This window comes from Colletes gigas, unplaced genomic scaffold (genome assembly GCF_013123115.1).
Source record: "Colletes gigas isolate AHSC1104 unplaced genomic scaffold, ASM1312311v1 Colletes_gigas_Sc00030, whole genome shotgun sequence".
Classification (NCBI taxonomy): domain Eukaryota; kingdom Metazoa; phylum Arthropoda; class Insecta; order Hymenoptera; family Colletidae; genus Colletes; species Colletes gigas.
In genome coordinates, this window is record NW_025106659.1 from 696866 (window position 1) to 723871 (window position 27006).

A 27006-nucleotide genomic window follows, 5' to 3' on the forward strand; every position below is an offset into this window, starting at 1 on the left:
AACGTACGTAAGAAACGTTGTCGTTTCGAATCGGGAATCGTAACGCGTGTGAGCTTTCCATACGACGCGTTATAGATCGTACGGGAACTCGATACTTCTCGTACCGTGGTCTCGTCCAAGAAAGCGTAACGTGTACGAACCGTTTAGCTGGAATATTCCTGCATCGTCGACCGTGACGCTATGGGAAAGACGGTTCGGTTGCGACGCACCAGGTGCCGCCACTGTTGCCAATATGGCCACGTGCTAAACGTGTTTACGTGAACTGCGTCATCTTTCGTATTTTTCTTGTTCGTACAGCGATGTGTTGATCGCGAGATTACGGTGCCGAGATTCATGACATGCGTGTACGCTGTCTAACAGTCATTAACGTGCTCCTTGTGGGCATGGCGGCTCCGGATGCGTCTATTCCAAGGTGTACCTGCGATGTTAGGAATGTGGTGACCCGTTCCGCTGTCAATCAGGATGCACCCACGAGTAGAGGCGTAAGAAATTATCGACCGCACGGAAGCCTTGCCAGAATACTGTACGACAAGCAAAAGGCGGACGAGCAACTCGAGGCATACGACAAAACTCAGGTGCGTAAAATGTAACTAGGTTACGTTTCTCGTTCGGTTCTGCACGTCTGGACCTAAACCGCGCTTATCCGTTCTTCGTATCGCCGCCTGAGGTCACGTCAGTGGTTTCAGGATCGTAGATACAGTAGGGTACTTCCACGAACCTCATAATTGTGTATTATTTTTCTTTCTTCGTTCGTGAAACACTGTAACGACAAGAACATAAAAATTTTCCACCGTGTAACGATTTCCTATAAAACGATGCATCCTAATGGCAATAAAAATAAAAGTCCTCGATTATCGTTTCGCGTAATGAACACGTGCCACCGAATTGTGCCCGTACTGGAAACTGGATTACTCTATGAGTCAGATAAGATAATAGAATTTTGAGTGCAGCCAAGCCACACGTTGTTTTTGTATTTCGTCGGCGGCCCGTTCTGCGTCAACTTTGATCGTATTTAATTATAACACCGAGTCGAAAAGTTTCTCTCCGTGAATTAAGTTTTTGAAATCTGGTCAGCACAAACGCCAAGTGCGCCGCACGGGCCAGCAGAGTAATTGGGTTGCTTGTAGAGGAAGCGGTCACGGAGGGGAAGGGGCAATAATAATTAGTACAATTACCGCACAAGGCCAACCACTGACTAAAACCTCTTTCCTCGAACGATGCTACTCAAGAGTCAAGACCGTGCTCGGTAATTACGGGACAATTACGTCCTCGATATTCCTGAAACATCTTCGAAGCCACTTCGAGTACTGTCCACGTTCTTAGTCCTACACGTAAACCGCAAGTTCATCCTATTTATAATTACGCTCTACGGTTGCTTTTTAATACGACTTTTAGAACTCACCGCCAAACTTCAGACGGCCATAATTGTACACGAAGTAATTAGGTTAGGTCTCCGACCTCGTCCGCAGAATTCATGACTTTGTACGAGTACTTTATTAACACGTTCACTGCCAGATGAAAACCGTGTAACATTCCGCGCAAGTAAAATTTTGATTTTAGACCATTGCAAGCTACATAACCTAAGATTTGTTTCGGTACTTATTTCCGTAACCTTGTTAAAATTCACAAATTCTATTCAAATTTATTTCCCTTAACGTCTTAACTTGAGAATGAATTTTTCTAGTATCATAATGGTAAATCCTGTCGCCCATATATGGGTGACGTGGCAGTCAAAGTGTTAACACGTTGGCCTATCTCTGCTCGCCCAACTCGCCACTAATGACCGCCATTTTTTCGCGCGCCAACAGGCAGTCTTTGTCCACATTTCTGACTTTTTCCACGCATATTTGTTTCGCTATTCTTTTGTTACGGAGGTGAACAGTTATTGGCCGTTCAACCCTTTGACCGTAAAAGACGTTATGTGTTTAATTAACTTGAAATTTTTTGATGGTTCAAAGAAAAATCAAGTGCTGCCTTTTTTGTGATATTAGTTGCACTTGTAGCGGCCATTTTATGTCATGGTATGAATGGAAAGGACATAATGGTAACACAATGGCCGCTACACACTTAAAAATGTTACATTTTTTTGCATACAACTTTATAAAACTTATTTGATATTTCAAGTAAAATAGTTTAGGCTATTTTACAAATAGTATTTGAAATATTTTTTCTTTTAATTTTACCTAGTTGTATTGATGAGATATGAATATTGATTATTTTTTGCTATTTAGTATTACACGTATAGTTTGAATTACGTTCGACGAAACGAGAAGACTTTTCGCCCGACCCAACAGATCTTTCTAATACCCTGTTACGTTAACAATGTAACAACCGGACCGAGTTACTCTAAATTTAGCGCACCATCAGTACGCGATTATAACGAAGTGCAAAATCGTGGTATCTCGCGAACCGTTCTCGACGTATAGTTCGCTAGCATGAGATATCTCGTGAGCCGTACGCGATGCATTAACGTCAAAAGCGTCTCGCGTTCCGCGTTTCGAATTCGTGCTTCAAAATTGCTCTCCCGATGCTTCGAACGAACCAAAAAAACCGAGACGGAATTTAATTATTATTTATTAAACGTACGTATTTAACACTTTAACACGTATACGTAGATTTACGGAAACCGTCAATTTGACGGGTGTCTGATTCCATATTTAAAATTGCAGAACACGTAAATATTATTTTTTAACAACTTATGTCAAATTTGATTGATGCACTGGCATGAATACATATTCTAATTAAAAGAAAAATCGTAAATCTAATGTTAATGGCCGTACGTATCACGCGAAGACCGTTGTTCGTCACCACTGATATTGTAGACCAAAGTGAGATACACGAAGATGCTAGGAATATTATTATAAGGAATTATAAATGTAACAAACGTAATAAGTTGATTGTATGATGAAATGGTGGCTGATACAGTAGATCACGTACGCGTGACAGTGGCCAACGTCTGCTAGCTCACGAAGTCACGTATACGTGACAGCGGCCGTCAAAGTGTTAAGATCACATTCTCATGAAAGGTGCAAACTTCTATTCTAATCGAAAAATAGGCGTCTCTATTAGATTGGTACATATGAAATGTCGGTTTTTGTCTCCCTGTTTTCGTTATGCTTTTGTTTTTGGCATAACCTCGTTTATAATCGTACCCTCCATTGCCAGAGTCACATTTCAACAAAGATTTTCTCGAAAGTCCCTTTTGTTATTTGTTTCGAATTTTATACCGATATGAATTCTGTCGATATTCGTGTAATTTTTTTATATGAGTATAAACTTGGTAATAATCGAAAAGTGGAGTGATGGTTTGAAAATTTTCGGTCTGGTGATTTCTCCCTACAAAAATGAACCGCGTGGAAGATCCAAAACGTCTGCGAAAAATGATGCTTCGAAAGCATTGGTGGAAACGAATCCAACTGTACTTACAAGGGAACTTGCTAACAGAATGAAAATTTTGACCATACAACAATATCGCGACACCTTTCTGAAATTAACAAGGTGAATAAAATGGATGAGTGATGAAGTAAGCTGAATCGGTTGAACGTATGCTCATCATTGCTAACCCGATTTCATCGAGTGCAATTTTTCGATCGGATGTGATGAAAAATGGGTTCTTTACGACAATAGGAAAAGGTGTGCTCGGTGGCTCGATAGCCATCGCTTCATCCACGGAAAATTTTAATAACAGTTTGGTGGAATGTGACTGGAGTAATTCGCTACTCGTTCCTTCGAACTGGGGAGACAATTACAGTCGAAAAGTACTGCCATTGCATTGATGAAATGCATGAAAAATTGAAAATTATACGCCCATCGCTCGTTAATTGCGAAATTAAATGAATCGAAATATGAAATTTTGCAACACCCAGCTTATTCACCGAATCTTTCGCCAACCTACTTTCACTTTTTAAACATTTAGAGCAGTTTTTACGGGCTAAACGGTATGAAAATGAAGACAGCCTGAAAAATTCCGTATCAGAGTTTACTGTTTCTAAAGATCAGAATTTCTTTAAGACAGTCATCCATGCATTAAAATCTCGTCGAAAAGTGTATCGAAGCAAATGGAGCATAATTTAATTAAATAGACAGCTTTCGAAGAAAGATGTGCAGTTTTATAATATTCACTTAAAAATCCCGGCATTTGATACGCACCAACCAAATAAAAATGGCCCAGGAATAGTGGAAAATACAATACGACGCGTGGAAAAGGACAACATCCCCGTCCGCGGGCAAGGCCTACTGGCGGAAGTAAGAAGCTTTTATCGGTGTTTGCAAGAACGTTTCGCCCGCGACAGAGAGCAAATCGATTCGGAAGGCTGGCTGAGCCGCGTACTCGAGCAGGTGCCCGCAGGAAAAGAGAAGAATCCCATTCGGTCGCGTGAAACGAGAAATTTGAAATTCGTGAGGAGGGACGCCCTCGCGAGATTTCCACCTACCCCCTCAGCGACCGAAATCGACGCTAGACGTCACTCGTTCGCCCCCTCCCACCCACCCCCGTTCCTTGCACGCCCGATGGCACGCTATGTTTCTGGGGGCTGCCAGCGTCTAATATCCCTGAGCAGTCTGAAAACTTTACTCTCAGACAGAGTGGCGTGGATGCGTCGACCCGGTGGTGTTTCAAGGTTTTTAAAAGGCTGGTGTACCGTCGATATCCCGACGACGGAGAGAGACAACCGAGGGGGGTGAAAAAAGAAAGCGGAAAGAGGGGAGTCGCGGATGGCGCTGCTTTAAAATATTAAGTGACTGATGGATGAGGCTCCTGAGGGGTAGAACGAGAGACGGCTGGCTACGCGACAAAGATATCTACGCCACCGAGGGACGTTTGCATCTTTTTCTTACGTCCCCTGGCTTTTACGCCGCCGCGTGTGTTCCCGTTTCTTAGGAATCTTAACTCGCCCGCCCCGTGGTCGTTGGCATTGTCGTCGATCCTCGCGCGTCCAGAGCCAGGCGTCGAGTCAGCCGGTGGGTAAGCACGGAGATGGCGAAACGCGTCCAACGACGCGTATCTCGCGCAGGCCCGTAATAATAATAGCAATTCTCGTGATAGTAATGTTTATTACCTCCAACCGGGTGGAGGGAGGGGAGTTATAGGGAACGACGTCCTGATTGCAGTTGACTTCAACGATTAATGATGATTTGCTTTCGCCGTATCAAATAGAATTTTTCTTTTACCGTTAACGAAGGGAACGAACGAAATAAGAAACCGAGATCGCGATTTTTATCTAACACTCTGCCGCTTTTTGCGACCCTTTCATTGCGCACGCGTCATTGAAATCGCGTGGAATTCGAGGATTTGCGATATATCGTTCAGTAACGGAGTACAAGGTCGAAAAAGTTTAGGAAAACACGGAGTTACGTAATACAAAATAAATAAGTGGATATGTTGTCGGTTCGCGATTTATAGACTTTGAAACCTGCCTCGAGATAAATCTGGCGTACGATAAATATACGCATCGAGTGCCCGGTGGCTAGCAACAGCACGTGACACGCATGGTTGAGACTAAATGACAATGTAAATAATATCGTGCCACGATACTCCCATTATGCCACGCGGTGAATATAAAAAATAAAAAAAGCAGAGACCGTTATCGTTCGCGCGACGAGCACACGGAATTGTTTGAGGAAAGAGGGGGCGGATGATACGGCTCGCGTTTATGGTCCAGCAACGAAATCTAGAATCTTTCACGGCGCTTCCACGGCCGGAATCGCCAAGGATGATCTTGTCGGATCCACGATAAATCCAGATGGCCGGCGGATCTCTGTTTATCAATTCATATAATCGCGCGTGGCGTATGCGCGCGTACACATGCGCGGTGGACCGGTCGCGTCGCAAAAAAAAAACTGATTTCTGGACTCTCTCTGCATCCGCTCGATCCCCGAACAGTCGTATTTATGTCTTTATTCGTACGCGGAATACCGGTTCCAGAGACGAGCACGATCCCGGACGGATTCTTCTGCCCGCGGACGATACGCTTTGTCGCCGAACTTCTTACGTATGCGACGCGAGTGTCGATGCGAGGAACGGACCAGACGGCTGATTTGAAACTCGCGGGCCGAAAAAAGCTTCAAAGACGAGTCGGTGAAATGAAAGATTTCATTACGTTCGCTAACGTTCCTCGACGTCTCCCATTTTTGCCATTTACTTCTGGCTCGCGTCACTTTTCGTCGCGAAAACGTGCAAAAATATACTAAATACAATTTGTGCAAATTCGATGTGCAAAGACGATGTAAAGAAACTTTTTATTCGTTCGTATGGGGGAGATCGGGATCAATAGTGAAACTTTCACTTTGGAACACAATAAGTCAAAAAGTATTACGCTTAGAATAACGATTGTTGTATGAAAGTGGTACCTAATTGTGCCAAATAATACTCAAGTTATTAGGAGTTCCCCTAAAACCAGACGGTACCTAGTATCGAATAGTAACGATATTTTTAAAGTGTGAAACACATAAATAATTGTAGGATAGGACAAACAATGATTAAGTTTCGCCATGTTCTCTCACAGTTAAAAAAATCAGTTGATTGTTGTGTCTAATTAGAAGCTGGTATATCGTGCAATTTTTTTCTCGAAAGTGCGTAGGATTTCGAGAGTGTGTCTATTCACCAAAAATGATTGTAATCGACCCCCACAACCGAAAATAATTTTTCCAGAATGATTTGAAATTTTTGAAAAATTTGTTCACCTTCCTGAATTTTTTTCTCGAAAACGCGTAGGATTTCGTGGGTATGCGTATCGACCAAAAATGATTGTAATTGACCCCTGGAACCAAAAGTAATTTTTTTAGAACGATTTGAAACTTTTTAATTTTTACAAGAAAAGCATCTACTCGAATTTTTTTCTCGAAAGTGCGTAGGATTTCAGGGGTATGCATATGGACCAAAAATGATTATAATTGACCCCTGGAAACAAACATAATATTTTTAGAATGATTCGAAATTTTTTTTTTTGCCGAAAAGTTTGTCCCCCTTCCTGAATTTTTTTCTTGAAAACGCGTAGGATTTCGAGGGTATGTCTATCGACCAAAAATGGTTGTAATTGACCCCTGCTACCAAAAATAATTTTTCCAGAATGATTTGAAATTTTTTAATTTTACCGACTTTTGGTTCACCTTTCTGAATTTTTTTCTCGAAAGCGCGTAGGATTTCAGGAATATGTGTATTCACCAAAAAATGATTGTAATTCACCCCCGCAACCAAACATAATTTTTTCAGAATGATTCGAAATTTTTTTTTCGCCGAAAAATTTGTCCCACTTCCTGAATTTTTTTCTTGAAAACGCGTAGGATTTCGAGGGTATGTCTATCGACCACAAATGGTTGTAATTGACCTCTGGAAACAAAAATAATTTTTTTATAACGATTTGAAACTTTTTAATTTCTTCGAGAAAAGCACCTACTCGAATTTTTTTCTCGAAAGTGCGTAGGATTTTGGGGGTATGCGTATCGACCAAAAATGATTGTAATTGACCCCTGGATCCAATAATAATTTTTTTGGAACGATTTGAAATTTTTTAATTTCTCCGAAAAAAGCACCCACTTCAATTTTTTTCTCAAAAGTGCATAGAATTTTGGGGGTATGTCTATTCACCAAAAATGATTTATAATTGTCGCTCGTTGACCCCAGTCTCCCTTACACTTCCGTAACGCGCGTAACTCGAAACAACAGTTTCGAAAATAAGATTGCGGCGCGAAAGGTGTTATCCTTCGCGTCTATAAATACGTTAATAAGGGTACGTAGACAATTTTCAGGCGCAGCCTGCACTTATCGTCGCCGGGACAAAGCATCGCGATATCGCAGTGGTTTCAAAAAGTATCAACAACTCGCGGCTCTCCGTTCCACGAGGACGAGAAAAAATATTATCGTTCGGGGAGGACTATCGTCTCCGCGGACGCGACCGATCGATGGGGGGAATGGAAGGCCTGTCATAAGGCCGTGGAAAACGATGGAAATCCCGTTGAAAAAACGTCCGGAACGGGGAGAGATGGGACGGTCGAGCCGCACACATCGTAATTTGCAAGTTATTTTGCACGGCTATACGGATCGGATAACGAAACCGCGGGACGGACACAGATCGTTATCGGCTCGTTCTCGAAACATTCCTCAGGCGCACGACGTAAATCCAGGGACGCACGTAACAAGAGAGTGCTCTTTCAGGCGTATTCACGCATGATCGATCGTACCTGTGCATCGGGGAAAAGGGAGTCGAAAAGATGATATCGGTTTTGCTTAGGTACACCTATGTCTACCGATTCGTTTCGAATCGCTGGGGTCAGTGACTATTTTCCCTTTCGTGGCTAACAGAAGTAAATACAGGACCCGTTGTCCTATCTTTGCCACTAAAAATGTGGCTTCACGTCATAATTCCGGCTTATGGCGGTTGATCATTGCGCGGAAACTTGTGCACGGCGCAATTCGTACGAAATGGTTATACGCTCCCTTAAAACGGCAGACTACAGAATATAGGGAAACTTGCGAAACGTAAACACAGTCGTATAACCGTGTGCATCGTCGAAGCTACGATATTTACGATTTCATCGTTGAAACGCTATAATTGAAATGCTACAAAATTTGTTTTTAGAAAAAACGCGAACGTTGCGCGTATCGATCGCCATCATCGAGACCGACGCCCGTCTATTGTCCCCCCGAAACGGCAATTATATCACACCGGAGGATTGTTTCCCCTTTCGATGTACAGAATTCGTCGAATAAAATGGAGCTCTGCCAAGCGAAGATCGAATCGCGGGATCTCGGATTTCTCCTCTCTCGTCGGTTCATTTCTTTCGCCCTCGTCGGGTTCCTTTTTCTGGAAATCTCTCGTATTCACGGATCGAGAGGGACCCCGAAGCACGCGTAAACCTGGCGTAAACTGTGAACAATAAACAACGCCGTCGAGCAGTTTATGCTTTCAGCGAGGAATACTAGGGATGTTTGGCCGCTCGTACGTGGAGCTCTTCGGATTCCTCGGGCGTGTTGGATCGCGAGTCAAACGCATTCTCTTCCTGTGCCATTATGTTATTGCTGCAGGCGGCGGCGGTGGCGGGCGCGAGCCAACGGGCGTTATATTGGCGCCGTGGACGGGAATCGACGCCATCTTTACACGTTTCTGGACTTATCGCGTGATTTCGCTAACGATCGCGCAACAAACGCCACCGGGATTAATTTCAACGATCATTTTCCGCCATTTTTCTTTCAACGTTTTAATCTACCTGTGTAAAACCAGAGATAAAACCCTACTTGCAATTATAAAACGAAATTACGTTTCACGTTCGACGAAGTTTACCGTGGGTTAGAAGTGACCCCGAGTCCGCCTTTCGAAAGCGACTACATTTTATTTTACACGGTACCCGATCGTTCGATTCTTCTTTAAAAGTTGGAAGAAGGGTTCTCGTAAAAGATACTGGGTGCAGCTGGAGAAGGTGAAACGAAGGTATAAGTGTAGGATAAGGGTAGTATCCCTTTTCGGAAGGATCACGCCGTGAGCAATTCGGGCGGCAACGGTTGATTGGAAAAGCAGCGGTGTACAGAAAGCGTCGGTGTAACTAACCGTGAAGAGTTTTTCATCGAGATCGACGATCGGCTAACGAAGCTCGCCGCGCCTAGAATATCAGCTCGTTTGCGCGAAAAGAGAGACGTTTCCGACTTTCGTTAATCCGGCAGCTCGAGAGGCGGCGATAACCATCACCCGGTGATTGCAATACGCTGTAGCTATTTTCATATAAGATGTTAAAAGAAAAGAAAACGCTTATTTTACAATACTTTGACTTCCACGCTTGGGAAAGAAAAGTAATATATTAGATCGTGTAACAAGCCCGTTCGTGTTTCTCTAGAAATATATTCAACAATGCTAATGTTATGTGGAACTTATTTGATCAATGATAGTTTGATGTTTTTAAACAATTTTACTCGTGGCTAAATACGATTTGGTTGGCGGCGTCTGTTCATTGCTCACTGTTTCTACTTATACTGATGTCCAACTCGAACACTTTTAAACTCGATTTTCTCGAAAGCGAAGATTTTTATAAAGAAGACACAACCGATTGCCTGCTTCCACGTGTTGAAGGGAAGATTACGATCTGTATTCGTTAAACGCCTCGTGAACGTGGTTGCCAACGATCGCCAAAAACACACATCCGACCGATTAGCGGTTATTAATATTTTTCGGTCTATTGAAACCGGCCGAAAGGTTTTATATCACGAAACAATGATAAATGAAGTTACACCGCTTTCAGAATGAATGGCTCGTATATTGAGAGTATTTGGCTTTTGTTAGCGACAACGAAAGAAAGAAACAAAAGAAAAAGAAGAGATGGGACTCCATTTGTAGAAAGATCGAGTCTTTCTGTTGTTTGTCGGTGCGTTGCGAGACGTTGATTTAGATGACTGTGATTTCCGAGTTGGCTACTTGTTATCCGAGTCAGAAGGCGATTGGTGCGTGCTGTGGACTACACGGAAGGTGTGCGAATCTGATTCTCTTCTCTTCCCCTTTACCTGATTCATTCCGTCTCCCTCTGGCGCTGCGCAGCGCCACAGAAAGTCGCCACTAATGACGCAAAGAGGAATGCTGTCCGGCAGCGCACGACCACGTCGGTAGCCATTTGTAATTCGCTGAGAAAAAGTTGAGAAAAAGTCGAATCAAAGTGTGATGACGGAGGGGGGAAGCCCGGCTACCTGCAATTAGTGATGCATGCTGGCAGCCATAATTAAAATTGTATGGTTCCCCCCCCCTTTCTTCCTCCCTTCTCGCCTACCGGCTCGCTGATTTTCATATCCCTTCGGCTCCCTTCTTCTCTGTCACTGTTCCAATTCAGTCGGCCGCGAAAGGTCGTCAGGAGTTCGTTCGAATAATAATCGACCTTCAGGATTCGTTACGTTACCAGATGCAGCTGGAATTATTGTCGCGCGTCTTTATACTTCCCAAGAATCAAACACGTCCATTGCACACAATAGTTTGGTATCCTTTATATCGATTCTTTACGAACTCTTCCGAGCGACGATAGATTCGATGGTTCCCAAGGGTAGTTGCGTTCGTCATCGTTCGTAGGATAAGAGCTCGAGATGACGTTTAGAAGCTGTATATAGTTATTATATAACACTATACGTCGTACAGTGAAATTACAAGTTTTCTTAGCTGACTTTCAAAATTCTCTGACGATATCTTTCCAAGAAACGAAAATCGACATAGGTAGCACAATTTCTTCTGGGAATGGCGCGGCGCGTTTCATCAACCCGTACGATATAATTTTTTCACGATCACTGTATTGGTTGTGTTCGTGTGTTTATAAATGGAACACCATTATCACTTCGTGCGTATTTTATTTTCATTTTATTTACGCGAGGCACGTGAAATGAGAACGAACGAGCACGTAAGAGAGAACTAAATATGTAAGAAACGAGATGCAGCTGAAGAACTGTTATGAAACGCTAGCCTCAAATTTCGATTAAACTCGTACGTAAGAGAGGTGGTGCGGCTAAAGAATTATTAAATCCTGACCTCGATTACCGATCGAATTCACTTGTTTCGAACGATGGACCAAAAAGCGGAGTTTCGTTGTGTTTGGCGTGAATGAATTCCACGACCATTTACAGAATAACACAGAACGGAGATGCTCGACTCCGGTTAAAAAGAAGCCGTCGATTAGCGAGGGTCGTGGTTTAAATCACAATTTCGCGAGGGCAAGTACACGCAATCCCGAGCAAAAGTTAATGAAGCACGTGGAGCAAAGAGAGAACCTCCGGTAATTACGTTTTTATTGCAGTCTATTCTCGCGCCGTCTCCTTGGTACATTGTATCGGTTCCGTGGCGATTTAAAAAATCGCGCAGCCCGGGCGCCCCGTCCGACGATGACAGAGTCGACAGAATATTACAGAGGTTCGCCGGAGTTAATTCCCCGGGGCCGAGGAGGGACTGTTTTAATTAGAGAATCTAATTGATGGCCGCGTATGGTGTGGCTGCCGAGCAATCCATAAACGACTTCTTAGGGCCGCGCACCTGGGCAACACGGCGTTAATTACTCACCTTCTGTGGCCGGGTCCTTCCATCTCTCGACTCCCTCCCCTTCCCCCCACCCCCCTTTTTTTCGTTCCTCGGTTGTTCTCATCGTTTTTTTTCGAGCTCTCACTCTCTCTCTCTCTCTCTCTCTCTCTCTCTCTCTCTCTCTCTCTCTCTCTCTCTCTCTCTCTCTCTCTCTCTCTTGCGACTCGTGAGCCTGAAAGGGACACGGGGCGAAGAATAAAGAGGGGGCAGGGGGGGGGGGGGAGAGCTGCGGGGGGAAAAAAGAGGAAAACGTTAGGTTCGCGCCGGTCGAGGAAAAAGGAAGGGGAGCGAAGTCACGGGGGCCAGAGGGAGAAAATAGGGAGGGAGTGAGAGCAACAAGTGTCTCCCGTCGCGAGGCGCAAAAGCATTCCTAATTACGCCCCTGCCCTTGGAGCGAAACGAGACAAAAAGCGCGTTGATTACATTTTCGTATAATTTCATCGGTCGGCTCTCGCCATTAAGAGCCACCACCGCGCGCAAATTAGATCGATTCTTTAATGCCCCCGGGGCCGCGTAATTGGTTCTCATTCTCGGAAGCTGACGATGAAATCGGATATCTGTCGTGTACCCGGCGACGGGTGGACCCTGGGTCGGTCCAGCGGAGACCGGTCAACGTAATTGCTTCTCCGACTGTTTTGCGGTTCCGCGCCGAAACCGCCTCGCACCCCGGCGGAATATCGTTAATGTCGCGATACGCGCCTTCGATAATGAAGCGAGAAACGCTTTTTGCCCGGGACACCTTGCGGGATGTTAATGAATCGTAACGCCGCGGCTGTTATTTTAACGCATTAACCCGTCGCGAAATTTACGGACACCGCGGCCGCGGTCTGGCCGGTCGTTATGCATGTCGTGATTGCCTGCGAAATTGAAAATATTCGCGGGACGCGTACCGAGGGGTCTTCGGGGTTTCTGCGCAGACGCCGAGCATTTATTCAGCCGTCCGTGGATTGCGGACACGCGAAGGATGTCTTATCCTATCGTAACGTCAACAATCATTTGCCACGCAGCGATTCTTTCGCGTTACGATGTTATGATCGAAAATTAATCCGTCCAAAGCGGATATATGTTGGAACAGAGGGAAAAAGTGTACTGGATATCTCATAATGCGCGATACACCCACAAGGAGCCTCGCGAATGCGATACGATTCTTGTCGTCTCGCCATTGGGTCGTTTCTTTCAGCAATCGACGCCTTGTTCCAGATGTTGAAACTTTATTGCACAGTGTATTATTTTAATTAACGTTTATTAATAACTAATATATAGTGTTTAATTTAACTAACGAGAAGGACAAAGCGGTATGACACGTGTTACAGTTAGTACATTCTCGTTAGTTAAATTAAATACTATTGGTTATTAATAAACGTTAATTAAAATAATACACTGTGCAATAAAGTTTCAACACCAGAGATACGAATAAAGGGTATTCCAAAATTCACGCAAGAAGTAATTTTCATAGAAAACACTGGTTTTTTATTAACCCTCTGCACTCCTACGTCGAATGTGACTCGACATTTTTTCAAGTCCAAACCAAAGAGATATACACTTGAAAATTACAAAATACAATAATTTTTAATCAACGTAAATTTCAAATAAAACGCTTAAAAGCATTGGGAGCAGCTGGTAACAAGATTGAAATATAATTCGGAGTGCAAAGGGTTAAAAATTGTAAATTTTGTATTGATTCATGAAGTATATGGAACAGCATATCGGGTAATGGCCTCCATGACTTTGCTGGCATATAAAGGGAGTTCTCCTAATACCGGTTTTTTTTTTAATCATAATCAAAACAAATGATATTATTGCAATAGTTGACTGAAACTTTGGTTAAACTTTGGTATAAAATTTGAACAGATCTGATACTATTGGCTACGTTTATCCGTTTTTTTTTAAATATTTGTCCTTCGTTGCTCCAATTGGAATAAATCCTTCTAATTAATAATTTGATTATCTCCAATCCTACGATACACACAACGTGATCTTCTTGAGATGTAAACCTACCTTGGGCATATTATTATAAACAATCTATCTATCTTCGTTCGTAAAATAATTCAATGATCCACTTCAAATATTCGAAAGAGAATTTCAAACTCAAATTATGCGAATCCCAAACATCATACATAGAAACTTGACATTAATTCTGTTAAGAGAGCCTATTAAAAATGACGAAATATTTTCTTTTTCGTATGTAATAATTGTTGTAAATACTATGTATTTTTCTCATTTATTAGGTAGTCCCATATGTTCGTGCCGAGTTTTGTCCTATACTTAAAGCAATATTTTAAATATATAACAGAATTTTATGAAAAACAGTGAATCTCTTCTCGTTGTTACAAAATTTGTTTAATTTTTTATTAAAATGTAGTTCAACGCTTTTTATTAAACCATCGACATTTTCAAATTGTTTGCCCAGTAATAAACCTGGAGACTGTTGTATTTTATTTCTTATATGCTAACAAAAATATTCATGCAATCGGGCTCAAGTACGATCAAGAAAATTTCGTTGCGTAAGCCAGTGTGGAATCCAAATTTCGAGCTTCGATACAATATGTATTTGTTTCAAAGTACGAATCGCTGACGTTAATATGTTTGAAATTTTAGAAACCCCCTGAACTGAGAAATTTTGTTTGTTTTCTATTAAATTATACATTTTGTCCTCGTCAAGTTCGGAATATCGAACAGCACGAACTTATGGGATGACCTGATAATAAGCAGTACATTTCATGATGTAAAAAAACTCACCGATGCATTGTATCGTCGATGTTACTCACGTTTCATGGAGAAATTTTTAATACGTTCCCTCTGCTTCTTGTTGCAGTGGTACAGAGTAAACAGTACCAAAATCCGCGAGGATTTGGTCCGTTTATGGATTCCCCTCGGAGCAGGTCCTCAGCGTGACCAACCTGACAAAACTGCCGAAATCTTCCTAATGAAATCCGCCGAGAGATCGGATTCGATACCATTGCAAGCGTGGCATTCCTTGGCAAGATCTGCTTTGTCCTGGTTCATTAGCCGCACGTCCATAAATGGGTGAGTACCAAGCTGCACAATCTCCTAAAAATCACGAAATTTATTCGCCATTAATTCCCCCCATTCTTTTCTCCCTTCAACCATTACATCACATCCCTTGCTCGGTTCAATTTTAATTCAATATCATAGACGCACGCGGGATACAAACTTCGTACTTGTGAAAATACGTTGCTTTGAAACCGTTCGTTGCAATAAGCAAACTATAAAGTTAATCTCAACCCTTCTGATTCTCGACTATACGATGCATTTGTATTTTCTAAACTGTTCGAAATAAAATATTTTAACAAACTTGTTACATTCTTTCTAAAAGAGATTTAATTTCAACCAAACGAGCAAAAGGGAAAACGCAAAGTTGCGAATAATGTTTGATTTTTAAGAAAACCAGCTGTCTGTCGCTGTCATATTGATGTCGACCATCGTCCCTGGCGTCAGACAATTTCTTTTCTTCTAGTTCCTTCATTAACGCCAAACTAGTGAACCAGTTATCAGCCGCGATATTTCTTGCTGATCAGTAAATTGATGCGACGAGTTTCGCTACGGTAGATTGCGCAAAATTACTCCCGACGATAGAGTTCCTCTAGTTACAACCCGCGATATATCTTCATATTTGAAGTATAAAACGATCTGCATTAGATCGTAGCGTGAATCTATAATATATTCGTCGAATAATGGGGAAAATATTTTAGCTCGACACTTAATTTGTCCCGAGTCTAATAATTCCAAATGGGAAACGCCATCCATCAAATCGTCGCGCGCGTAATTTTCGTTGGACGGAAATTGCTAGCATTTTGGGATAACGACGATGTAGTACTCCCACCTGTTAGCAAGATGTCAACCAAAATTAAAGCGACGAGTGCACGATCAACGAAGGGTTAAGCAATTCGGTCATTTTTGCGACTTCGTCGAAGAAGATAGGGAATTTGGTCGAGAATAATTTGACGGAAATATGGATAAGTGGTGTTATTTAAATATTTTGAACACTTATTTGAAAGATAGTGCACATAGACTAGAATTATCAGACTCATTCATGTTTTACGGCGATAATCACCCGAAACATGGATTGTTCAATCCAAAGATTGTTCAAGAATGGCTGGTGTACAACTGCCCTAAAATCATTCACACACAGGCTCGATCACCTGATTTAAATATCATTTAGAGTGAATTAAAATTACAAGTGAATAAGCGTGAAAAATCAAGGAAAGATCAATTAAAAGCAGCAATACGGCCAACGTGGGAAAACATTGAACCAAGTTTTCTAGAAAAGTTACTAAGTATTAAACTAATTTTTCGTATTAGATTTGTATTTTACTGTATAAATATGCTGAACACGAGGATGATTTGGCACATAATAATGTTATTGTTTCTTTTTTCATTTAATAAAGAATAAGTTTGATTTTTCATTCTGAATACGAGCAATTACTAAGTATCGAGCTATCGATTAGCAATCTATTTTCGACAAAATTCTGTATCCTATAATTGTACTCAGTACTTGTTGCGACACGATTTGTACGATTTTCACCGTGAGTGACTAACTCTCCACGATGGCTTGTAAACCACTACTGGATACGTGTGTCACGTGACCCGGAGCAAGCGAATAACAAATGCGGCTGGTATGACAATTGAAAGTCGTATCGGTCTTGTTGGAAAACCCTATACAAGTTGTCTATACTTGCTAGGGCAAGGCCGAGGCCAACCGAAGGCAGATCGTTCGCGAGGTGATGAAAGGAGGCTTTCCCTTCTCGCCGGTTAATTAATAACCGCGCAGATACGATCTCCGCCTATCTCGCTGTCCGATGAAGCTCGACAAGCTGGTGGCAAAGGCCCTGGCATGGCCGTGGCGTTGCCCGGCCGGCTCGTGAGGTGGGCCCCTTCGGAACAGAGACGGAGATAATGCGAAAGAAAGAGAGAAAGAGAGAGAGGGAGAGAGGAATGGTTATTGATGACCAGCTTTGTTTGCCCCCCGAACCGTTTATTAAAATCCAACGCGGGTGATTAACCTCTCCCCGACTGCGTCGTCCTGACAGCTACCAGGCGAAACACCTCCGCAGCTTCGGGTGTGTATATAGGATTGACCGGGGAACCGTTTATTAAAATCCAGCACGGCTATCCGTGCTACTAGGCGGAACAGCTCCGCGGCCGCTTCATGAATTAGAATGATGTAGAAGTTTCTCCGTGGCTTCTTGTCAGCCGGATTGAGCAATTAACGCATTAAGAGCCCGGACGTTTCGGATCCTGCCGGCGGGAGGATAAATTCATGGTAAAATATGGATTTTCTCGAAACTGTTTTATCGATCGTAAACGGGAACGGAACGTATCGGCGCGGGGCGCGCCGACCTCCGTAAAAGTCAATCCGTCGAGACGGTTAATATTATCCGCGATGCCGTAAATATAAGTAAAATATGCGTAACAGCGAGACGAGATTGGCGTGAAAAGCATTACGGTCACGCCGAACGTGCGTGGATACAGCAAACTCAGAATTAACGCGACGAAAGGTGGGAGACTGTGAAACGTAGACGCGATGGTTTGATTTCATATCCAAATGAGCATTATGGTACTAGGACGCTTTTCTGGGGCTCTGGAGCTCCATTGATACACATTGTTTGCATTTTGAATCATTTAAACCCTTCAATCTGTCCAGAAATCTACGATTTTGTTAAACACACGCATCAAATTTCTGGCTACACGGTATATTTTCGGTAAAGAATTTTTTTCTCGAAAGTGCGTAGGAATTCGGGGGTATGTCTATCGACCAAAAATGATTGCAATTGATCCCCGCAGACAAAAATAATTTTTTCAGAATGATTCGAAATTTTTTTTTTCGCCGAAAAATTTGTCACCATTCCTGAATTTTTTTCTAGAAAATGCGTAGGATTTCGAGGGTATATCTATCGACCAAAAATGATTGCAATTTACCCCCGCAGACAAAAATAATTTTTTCAGAACGATTTGAAATTTTTTAATTTTGCCGACTTTGTCCACCTACTCGAATTTTTTTCTCGAAAATGCGTAGGATTTCGGGCGTATGTCTATTAACCAAAAATGATTGTAATTGACCCCCGCAGACAAAAATAATTTTTTCAGAATGATTCGAAATTTTTTTTTTCGCCGAAAAATTTGTCCGCCTTCCTGAATTTTTTTCTGGAAAATGCGTAGGATTTCGAGGGTATGTCTATCGACCAAAAATGATTGCAATTTACCCCCGCAGACAAAAATAATTTTTTTAGAACGATTTGAAATATTTTAATTTTGCCGACTTTGTCCACCTACTCGAATTTTTTTCTCGAAAATGCGTAGGATTTCGGGGGTATGTGTATTCACTAAATATGATTGTAATTGACTCCTGCAACTAAAAATAATTTTTTCAGAATGATTCGAATTTTTTTTTTTCGCCGTAAAATTTGTCCCCCTTCCTGAATTTTTTTCTCGAAAATGCATAGGATTTCGAGGATATGTCTATCGACCAAAAATAATTGCAATTGACCCCCGCAGACAATAATAATTTTTTTTGGAACGATTTTAAGTTTTTTAATTTTGCCGACTTTGTCCACCTACTCGAATTTTTTTCTCGAAAATGCGTGGGATTTCGGGGGTATGTCTATCGACCAAAAATGATTGCAATTGATCCCCGCAGACAAAAATAATTTTTTCAGAATGATTCGAAATTTTTTTTTTCGCCGAAAAATTTGTCCGCCTTCCTGAATTTTTTTCTGGAAAATGCGTAGGATTTCGAGGGTATGTCTATCGACCAAAAATGTTTGCAATGGCCCCCCGCAGACAAAAATAATTTTTTCAGAATGATTCGAAATTTTTTATTTCGCCGAAAAATTTGTGCCACTTGCTGAATTTTTTTCTCGAAAATGCGTAGGATTTCGAGGGTGTGTCTATTGACCAAAAATGATTGCAATTGACCCTTGCAACCAAAAATAATTTTTTCAGAATGATACGAAATTTTTTAATAACTTTTTATGGAAGCCTCAATCAAGAAATTAATATTCTTGATTTTCGTCTTATTTTGGCCTCTAGAATCTCCCATTAAAATTTTTCCCAGTGGTGACCGAAGACCCTGTACAGCCTGGAGTCAATCGGTACCGGTCGATAGAGTGTTAACTAATTTTCAATTTGATAACAGTTGTGTTACCTGAACGAGCACACGAATTGATTAATTTGAAAACGTATTTGATTTGAAATGAAAAACGATCGCTGTATTTAACGTGTTAAAGACTTGCGATCGGTTAGAAGAAACTGATCACCATCGACTAACGGGAACTCGCCGGTAAAGGATCGAAGCTACGTTCGTTGGCTCTATGAATTTATGTATAATCGCAACGCAACAGCGATCATATTACCGATATAATAAGGTAATAACGTGAAATAAGTTTTACTATCTTTGTTTAATATTAGAATGTCCAATCTCAATCAATCCAAGTATCTTTGAAACCGATACAAAAAATGTTTCGGATAAAAATTACTCCTTTTCCGAAGTGGACATCGTACGATGAATAGAATATTGTTCAGATTGGAGGCGCTTCTAAAGCTGCGTCCCCACTGGGTCGGCACGGCTCGGCATTTGCCGATCGGCACTGCCGATCGGCACAGCGTTCGGCAAAAGGCGGCACAAGGCGGCACGGCCGTGCCACTGCTATGCACCGCGGAAAAGCCATTTCAGTACACAAAAAATGTACAGTGACGACGAAATAATAACTGGTGCTGCTGCAGTTATAGTAATAGCAAATGCAAAAAAAATGCCTAAAAAACGAAGATTTTGGATGCGTCCGAGTTTACGTAGCAGAAGAATATATAGTGCCAGTGATATGATGAAAGATTTAATTTTGGACGACGTAAACGCAATCAATCTGGAATACAGGTGTAACGGTGGCTTTAAAAATTTTTTCCGCATGTCCTCTACTGAATTTGAACAATTGCTAAATTTAATCGGGTCAAAAATTGCTGCGAAGGACACAAATTTTAGGGAAGCAATCCCTGCAAAAGTGCGTCTTGGTGTGACATTACGATTTTTGGCAACAGGGGATTCATATCACTCCCTTATGTACTTATTTAAAATTTCAAAACAAACAATTTCAAAAATCATTCCAAAAGTATGTGAAGCTCTCATTGATGTACTTCAAGATTATATAAAAGTAAGTATTGCTGGATCACGTTAGTTATAATATTAAATAATTAATCCTATTTTTTATATTAGATTTATTACTATTATTTACAATACAATACATAATTTATTTTACTAGATTCTATCCTATATTTATGAAGTGTCAAAATTATGTTCTATATTTTGTGCAGGTGTATGAGTGGAGGTGTATGCGGGTGTATGAATGGAGGTGTATGTGGGTGTATGAGTGGAGGGGTATGTGGGTGTATGAATGGAGGTGTATGTGGGTGTATGAGTGGAGGTGTATGTGGGTGTATGAATGGAGGTGTATGGGGGTGTATGAGTGGAGGGGTATGTGGGTGTATGAATGGAGGGGTATGTGGGTGTAAAAACAATTAATCTTTTCATTGCCGTTAAGAAACTTGTTACTGTTATTGTTACTTATTACTTGTTAAGATCACCTTAATTTTTTTTGTAAAATTGTATTTTTTTGGTCATAAATCGATGCATCTTTGTATCCTCTTAAAAAAAGTATAGAGGCCTTAAGTCGAAAATTGAATAGTTTAGGAGTTATTAATTTTGTCCCGAACTCCCATATACTTGTCACACTGTGCGACGTTTGGCCTTGAAGACCGTACCACCCGCGGAACAATATAGCCCTTCGCTGGTCAACTCGGGCCTAGCGCTTTCGTTTCGACAAAGCACTAAATTATTTTACAACAAAATTTGCCAGATGCGGAATATTCGAGGACTTTCGCGACGAAGTAACGGTTCCACATCTGGCAACATAAAAAAGCGTAAAAACCTGAGCTAATCAAACGGAACACTGACTTCGTCGACTAGTGCAGGGGATGAACAGTTAGTGGGGGTTGCGGAAAATTCCGTCGTTGAATGGAACGAAAGGCTATCGACTATGCAAAAATATGGGCACGAGGAAAAAATCTTTCGCCTATGACCATATTTGGTTACAAGACGGGGCTTTATGGCCCTGCCTGGGCCTTTCAGAACTGGAGGTAGCAATCGTCGCGCTGTGAAATTTTCCGTTCGATCGCGAAAGAATACCAATTTGTTGATGGAGGCTTTGTTAAAAAGTTATTAATGTTTAAAGTTCCTGTATCTTTGTATCTCGATGATGGTTTTGGAACGAAATTGACATGAAACTTTCGTGCTCTCGTGTCTTGGCACGATCTCTTTTGATGGTTACCGACATCGTGCCGATCGACTCGTCGGCATGCCGTTCGGCTTTTCAAGCCATGCTATCCAAGACGATGCAGTGTTTGGCTTTGCCGAGAAGTACTTAGGGTGCCGATCGGCCGTGCTAGATGACAGATGCGGACGCAGTGTAGACGCAATTCTCGGCTTTTGCCGATCGGCCGTGCCGAACGGCAAATGCCGACCCAGTGGGGACGCGGCTTAAGATTTCAAGTACTTCTAATCTTTCTAGTAATCTTGCTTCTTATAATACATCGTATACACACAATTCGATTAAAGTGGAAATCTTTAGAACGAATTAACAACGTAAGTCGAGAGATAACTGTATATTCGTATTACACACGTGTTATTTCACACTCTGAGTACTTTGCCAATTATTTCAACAATTTTATTGTCATTCAAATGTGTAATTAAATTAGCTGTCGGACATATTGAAAATAAAATGTTGTAACTAAGACGGTACCTGATTACCTCTGACTTGTAGCTAGAAGAAACCTTCCAGCAGCGTACAAACAAAATTCTCAATTTCAACTTAGATTGAAGCAGAAACTATTTGCAATGCAGAGCGAAAGAGTAACTAAGGGTATATAATACTCTACGTTCCAAATTGCATCGCCTTATCGGTTGGCTGTGTGCCGTGAAATACTCAGATAATCTTCGTCCATCCAAATAGTAATTCAACGATATCAGATAATTCTGGTCATTTTTAATCTCTTAACTTTTACAATCTCGGATTTTATTCCGTTATTTTAGGAACAGAGCGTGATATATTGCTACATTCCCGAGTCTCGAATTACTATGATGGTAAAATGCTATAATAATTTATCAAATCTCCTACTAAAAGTATGTTCCCATTTAAAATTAGAAGAAATCGGTTCTAATATCACTCACTCCATTATTGACAAATTACTATCTTTCATAGTGCAATCTCCTAGTTATCTACTTTGTAATCATTTCGCCACGACTAATCAAGAAGTGCATTTGAATAACCAAACATGATTTTATTTCCCTAATTCGTAACTATTACCAAGCACACAAAACGTGCACCACGAATCCGTACTAATATCGATAAGCGACATAAATAGAATTTAGACGATTACCAACGGTCTTCTATTTATCTTAGTCATCGCGTGTGTCCTCAAGACACGCGTGATTAAACCACTCCGCCGTTCGATGATAAACTGTTTCCTGTATCGAACGATAGGTATCGATCGGCGCAACGTTCAGTAACTTACGGTAGCCTAATTCGATAATATCGGATGTGCGTGTGCTTTGACACGATCAATCATCGGAAACGATTATCTTCGTCGTTTCGATCAACCAAAAAAAAACAAACAAACAAACAAACACGCGTATTATAAATTGATCAAAATTTCAAACGAACGCGAAACATAATTGCACAGACGGCTAAACGTAACGCGATGACTCGCTTCGAGTCAAACAGCGATCAGAAACCGGCGTCTGAAGCTTTATTATACAATATTCGCGACAAATTTTCTGTGGAAAGGAACGGTCTAAACTAGGATGGGAAGAACAACGAAGAAGTCACCTGGATGACGTTCACGTGACGTTACGACACACTCCCGCTGAGAATATTCATTACATTCCCTTATGGCCGATCCCCTACGTCTTGGTAGCTCCTGGCTTCGAGGCCCGTTCGCTCATCTCACAAATTAATCATAATTAGCGGCGAGATGTCCTCCGTCGGTCCACCGCGAGGGAAAGAGACGGGACGCGATAAAAAACGAACGAAAGAAAAAGAGAGGAGCAAAAAGAAGAGACGAAAGAAAATCAGCCGCTCGAAGCGTGCATCCGCTCTTGACTCCTCGACAAGGGTCTCGACGTGGCCTTTTCGAATACTCCACGCCATCCTGATTTTATTTTCGGGGCAAATTGCGCGCAATTTTCGACAAATGGGCAGGTGTCCACGTACGAATCCTTTCGCAGCTCCTGACGTCAATTAACAATGATTGGTCGCCGTCGAATGGTTATTACTTCTAATTGTCGGCCGGAAATGTTCTCCTCTAACCACAAGTTTCTGTTATTTCCACGGTTCTTTGATAGTATCTCGATCCAAATTCGGTTGTTAGAGCCTGTTTGCTCCGCGAAACACGGAATAATTATAGTCCGCCTGTCACTGCCTCTGCTCTAATCCTATTATTCTCTCGGAACATTTGAATGTACACTACCGTTCAAAAGTTTCCCCCTGGCTACCGTATTTCTGCGCTATAAGTTACCTCCTATGGGGGTGTTCTTTCAATACGCAGGCAATAATATTTAATATCATTTTTAGAACTCCACTTTTTGAACGTACCGTTTGCCTTCTAATAGGACCGATAACTAGATTTTGAACGGAATTATAACTATACAGGGTGGTCCACGAAATTGTTACAAGTCATAACTCCGTTATTATTGCATTTCCGAAAAAATGCCAAAGGAAACAGATAAATGGTTCGAAGAGCACTACATCTGTAGGCCTTAAAATTTTCTTTAGATGCAGCAGTGCATGTGCAATTAACAATTGCATCATTTCTTTAAATAGAAATGCATATTTTTTTTTTACACAAATCGATTCTTTTGTTCATTCTACGTAAAAAATGATTAGGGTACCATGGCCAAAAAATTATTAGATCTCGAGATATTTTCAAAAAATGTCTTTATCGAAGAAGATACACGAACACTTCATGACTATGTTGTAGAGGTAAACACCCTTTCAATATTGTTATCGTAACAGAAACTTTCTAAAAAATAAGTTTTGCAATAACGTTATCGCAACAAATACATCGATACGTTGGCCAGCCCGTTCACCTGATTTAAGTCCCCTTGACTTTTTTCTGTGGGATTATTTGAAAGATAGAATTTATTCAAATTCCATAGATTCTGTAGAGAATCTGAGAATAACTGCAGATAATTTAAACGCAGTTATGCAAACAATAAAAAAACCGTTATCAGAAGTGTTTAGAATGTAATGGAGAAGCGTTTGAGCATCTTCTTCGATAAAGATATTTTTTGAAAATATCTCGAGATCTAATAATTTCTTGACCATGGTACCCTAATTATTTTTTACGTAGAATGAACAAAAGAATCGATCTGTATAAAAAAAAAATATGCATTTCTATTTAAAGAAATGATGCAATTGTTAATTGCACATGCACTGCCGCATCTAAAGTAGTGCTCTTCGAACCATTTATCTTTTTGCTTTGGCATTTTTTCGGGAATGCAATAATAACGGAGTTATAACCTGTAAAAATTGCGTGGACCACCCTGTATAATTCCAATAAACATCCACCGATCTTCTCTGAAATCTACGCAATCTACGATCTCGCGAGCATCTAACACACAATCAGAGGCAAAGAGCTAAATCTAGGAATTAGAAACGCCGCTATTGCACTTCGAGAAGTGAAAATAAACGAATCGATAAGAGAGGTGTACGTTTTCGCGTCGGGGACAACAAAGTCAGACAAGAAGATGGAGATCTTTCTGGCTCCAAAGTTAGACGGAATCCAGTAGCCAGTTTTTGTGCCGGGCCCTACCATGTACGGAACTTTAAAACGACCGTGAGTACCTGTTAGAGGAAGACGATCGAGGAAGGGGGCTGTTTAGTTCCGTGTGCCACCTGTTATCTTCTTGCCTCCTCTTCGACCTCCCCTCTGTCCACATAACCCGAACTCCCGTAGGGTGACCAGATACCTAACTTCGTTTCTCGTACGATGTCCAGATTGGCGATGGTTATCGGATCCATTTGATGTATCCACCGATGTGTGACTCGACGAAATTTGAAAATGGAAAATAATTACTGTAACGATATGAATTGGAGACGCGCTGCTCGGAACTGTTTCGAAATCACTGATCGTACGATTCGCTGCGTTGTACTAGACTGAAGGATAAACTGATCCTTCGATTTCTGGACAAGGTCGCGCGTGTTTACGGGCGTTGTAAGATAAATACGACTTCAACGAGTGAACAGAAATCAGAGATCCAAGATTTTCCTAATTACAGCTAGCCGAAAAGGCATTTTTTCCGTAAACATTCGTGAAAAATATGTTACCGTGAAGAAATTATACGTATGTAATAATTAACAGAGACGAATAGACTAACACGTGGCTTTAATACTAATTTCATCGAAGATAATAATCATGTAAATGAAACAGTATTTTCATAAATATATTAATTTCACCAACACGCGTTCACGTTGTACGACAAATTGAATTTTCTTAAAGGCACCTACTATTTCGAACGTGAATATTAATGAAAAATATCGTGAAACCGTTGCTCGTTATTTAATAAGATTTCGTGCAACGCGTGAAATGATTAATAGAAACGAGCGAATGGACATCTGTGCCTTGGGAATGGACTGGGAACCAACGGCCGGAACGTTTACAATAAAAATAAATAAGGCTCGCGGATGCTATAATTAGCGTATTTTATATCGCCTGGAAGCACACCCGTTACATTCCACTTCGTTTTCACGTTGGCCAAAGATCAATCATTTCGTAATTGCTTGTCGGTTGGATTTACAAGTTGAAATTGAACGTACGACCAATTTCGAAGAGGTGTAGCGCCTCCCGCGCTCTCCGACAGAGGGATACGCTCGACCTTTACGCTTTAGCTTTCTCACAAGCACTCGATCTGTCCCTGTTATCGCGCGCCACGTTCGATCCGAAATATCTCGACGTCTAAAGCAGGACTCGTTACATTGCCTAGAAGGCTCAGACCCAAGGCTCCCCTTCCCTTTTCTTTTCTCCTACCTCGTGGTCGTTAACCGTAGCAAGGCAAAAGGACAGGCATGTTGTTAAGATGATAACAGGGTCCGTCGATTGTGACGCTAAACGTAAGATTTCCATAACAGTGTACACATTTTGCAAGAGTTGCGTCTAGTTTTACAGAAAGCAGTTCTATAAATTGCTCGAATTCTGTATAAAATAGCGTAATAAAAATTGTGGAGTTATGTTTAAAAAAAAAAGAGATGCAGTTGCATTTTTTTTTAGGTGCATCAATGGACAAAAACGATTAAAATTACATTAAGTTTGCGCGTAATTAGGCATTACTTTTGTATCCCTGATCTTTGTAAAGTCGTGCTATTTAAAAAGTGAAAGAATGGAGAACCATTTTCCGAGTTGGCGTTGCTTCGGGGGAAAGGGTTAATGAGCAATTACCAGGGCGCAAACTCGGAGAAGGGTGGTTTCGCCGAGGGTGGGTGGTGTACGTTAAACCCTCGGGCGCCGCCCCTCGGTTATAATTAGTGGTCATAGCTCGGGCACAGAGAGAAAGCCAGAAATCGTTTTCAAGAGGTCGACGAGGCGGCGCCCACACGCTTTTCCATTAGACGCGAGAATTCGCGCCTGCGCCCCGGGATTAATTACAGAGAGGGTTGCCAATCGGAAGGAAAGCCGGAGTGCGCGGTCCGGGCGCGCAAACGCGCTAATGATAATTATTGACCAATCGCAGGATGCTGCGGAGAAAGGAACGAAAACGATACGGAAGAGGAAGAGTTAAAATAGCCCGGGGGGTTGGACCGTGGAAAGGAAAGTTGCTCGCTGAGAAAAGTACGTGGAAAGATTGGGAAAGGGTATTCTCGCGAATTAAGAAACGTGACCCACTTACGCGGACGCTTACTTATATTAAAAC

The 27006-nt window shown here is 41.6% G+C and overlaps 1 protein-coding gene across 2 annotated transcripts in view; it reads left to right on the plus strand.

Annotated features, from left to right (window-relative positions):
* The first annotated feature begins 237 nt into the window (after positions 1-237).
* The window catches only part of LOC122401945 (protein-L-histidine N-pros-methyltransferase), a 46615-nt gene continuing 19846 nt past the window's right edge, over positions 238-27006 (plus strand). For both annotated transcript variants that reach the window (XR_006259481.1, XM_043404411.1), the window contains exons 1-2: positions 238-575; positions 14848-15059. Coding sequence is in view for 1 of the 2 variants with exons in the window: in XM_043404411.1 (XP_043260346.1) it covers positions 339-575; positions 14848-15059 (449 nt within the window). In the remaining variant the exon portion in view is untranslated. The remainder of the gene's footprint in view (positions 576-14847; positions 15060-27006) is intronic.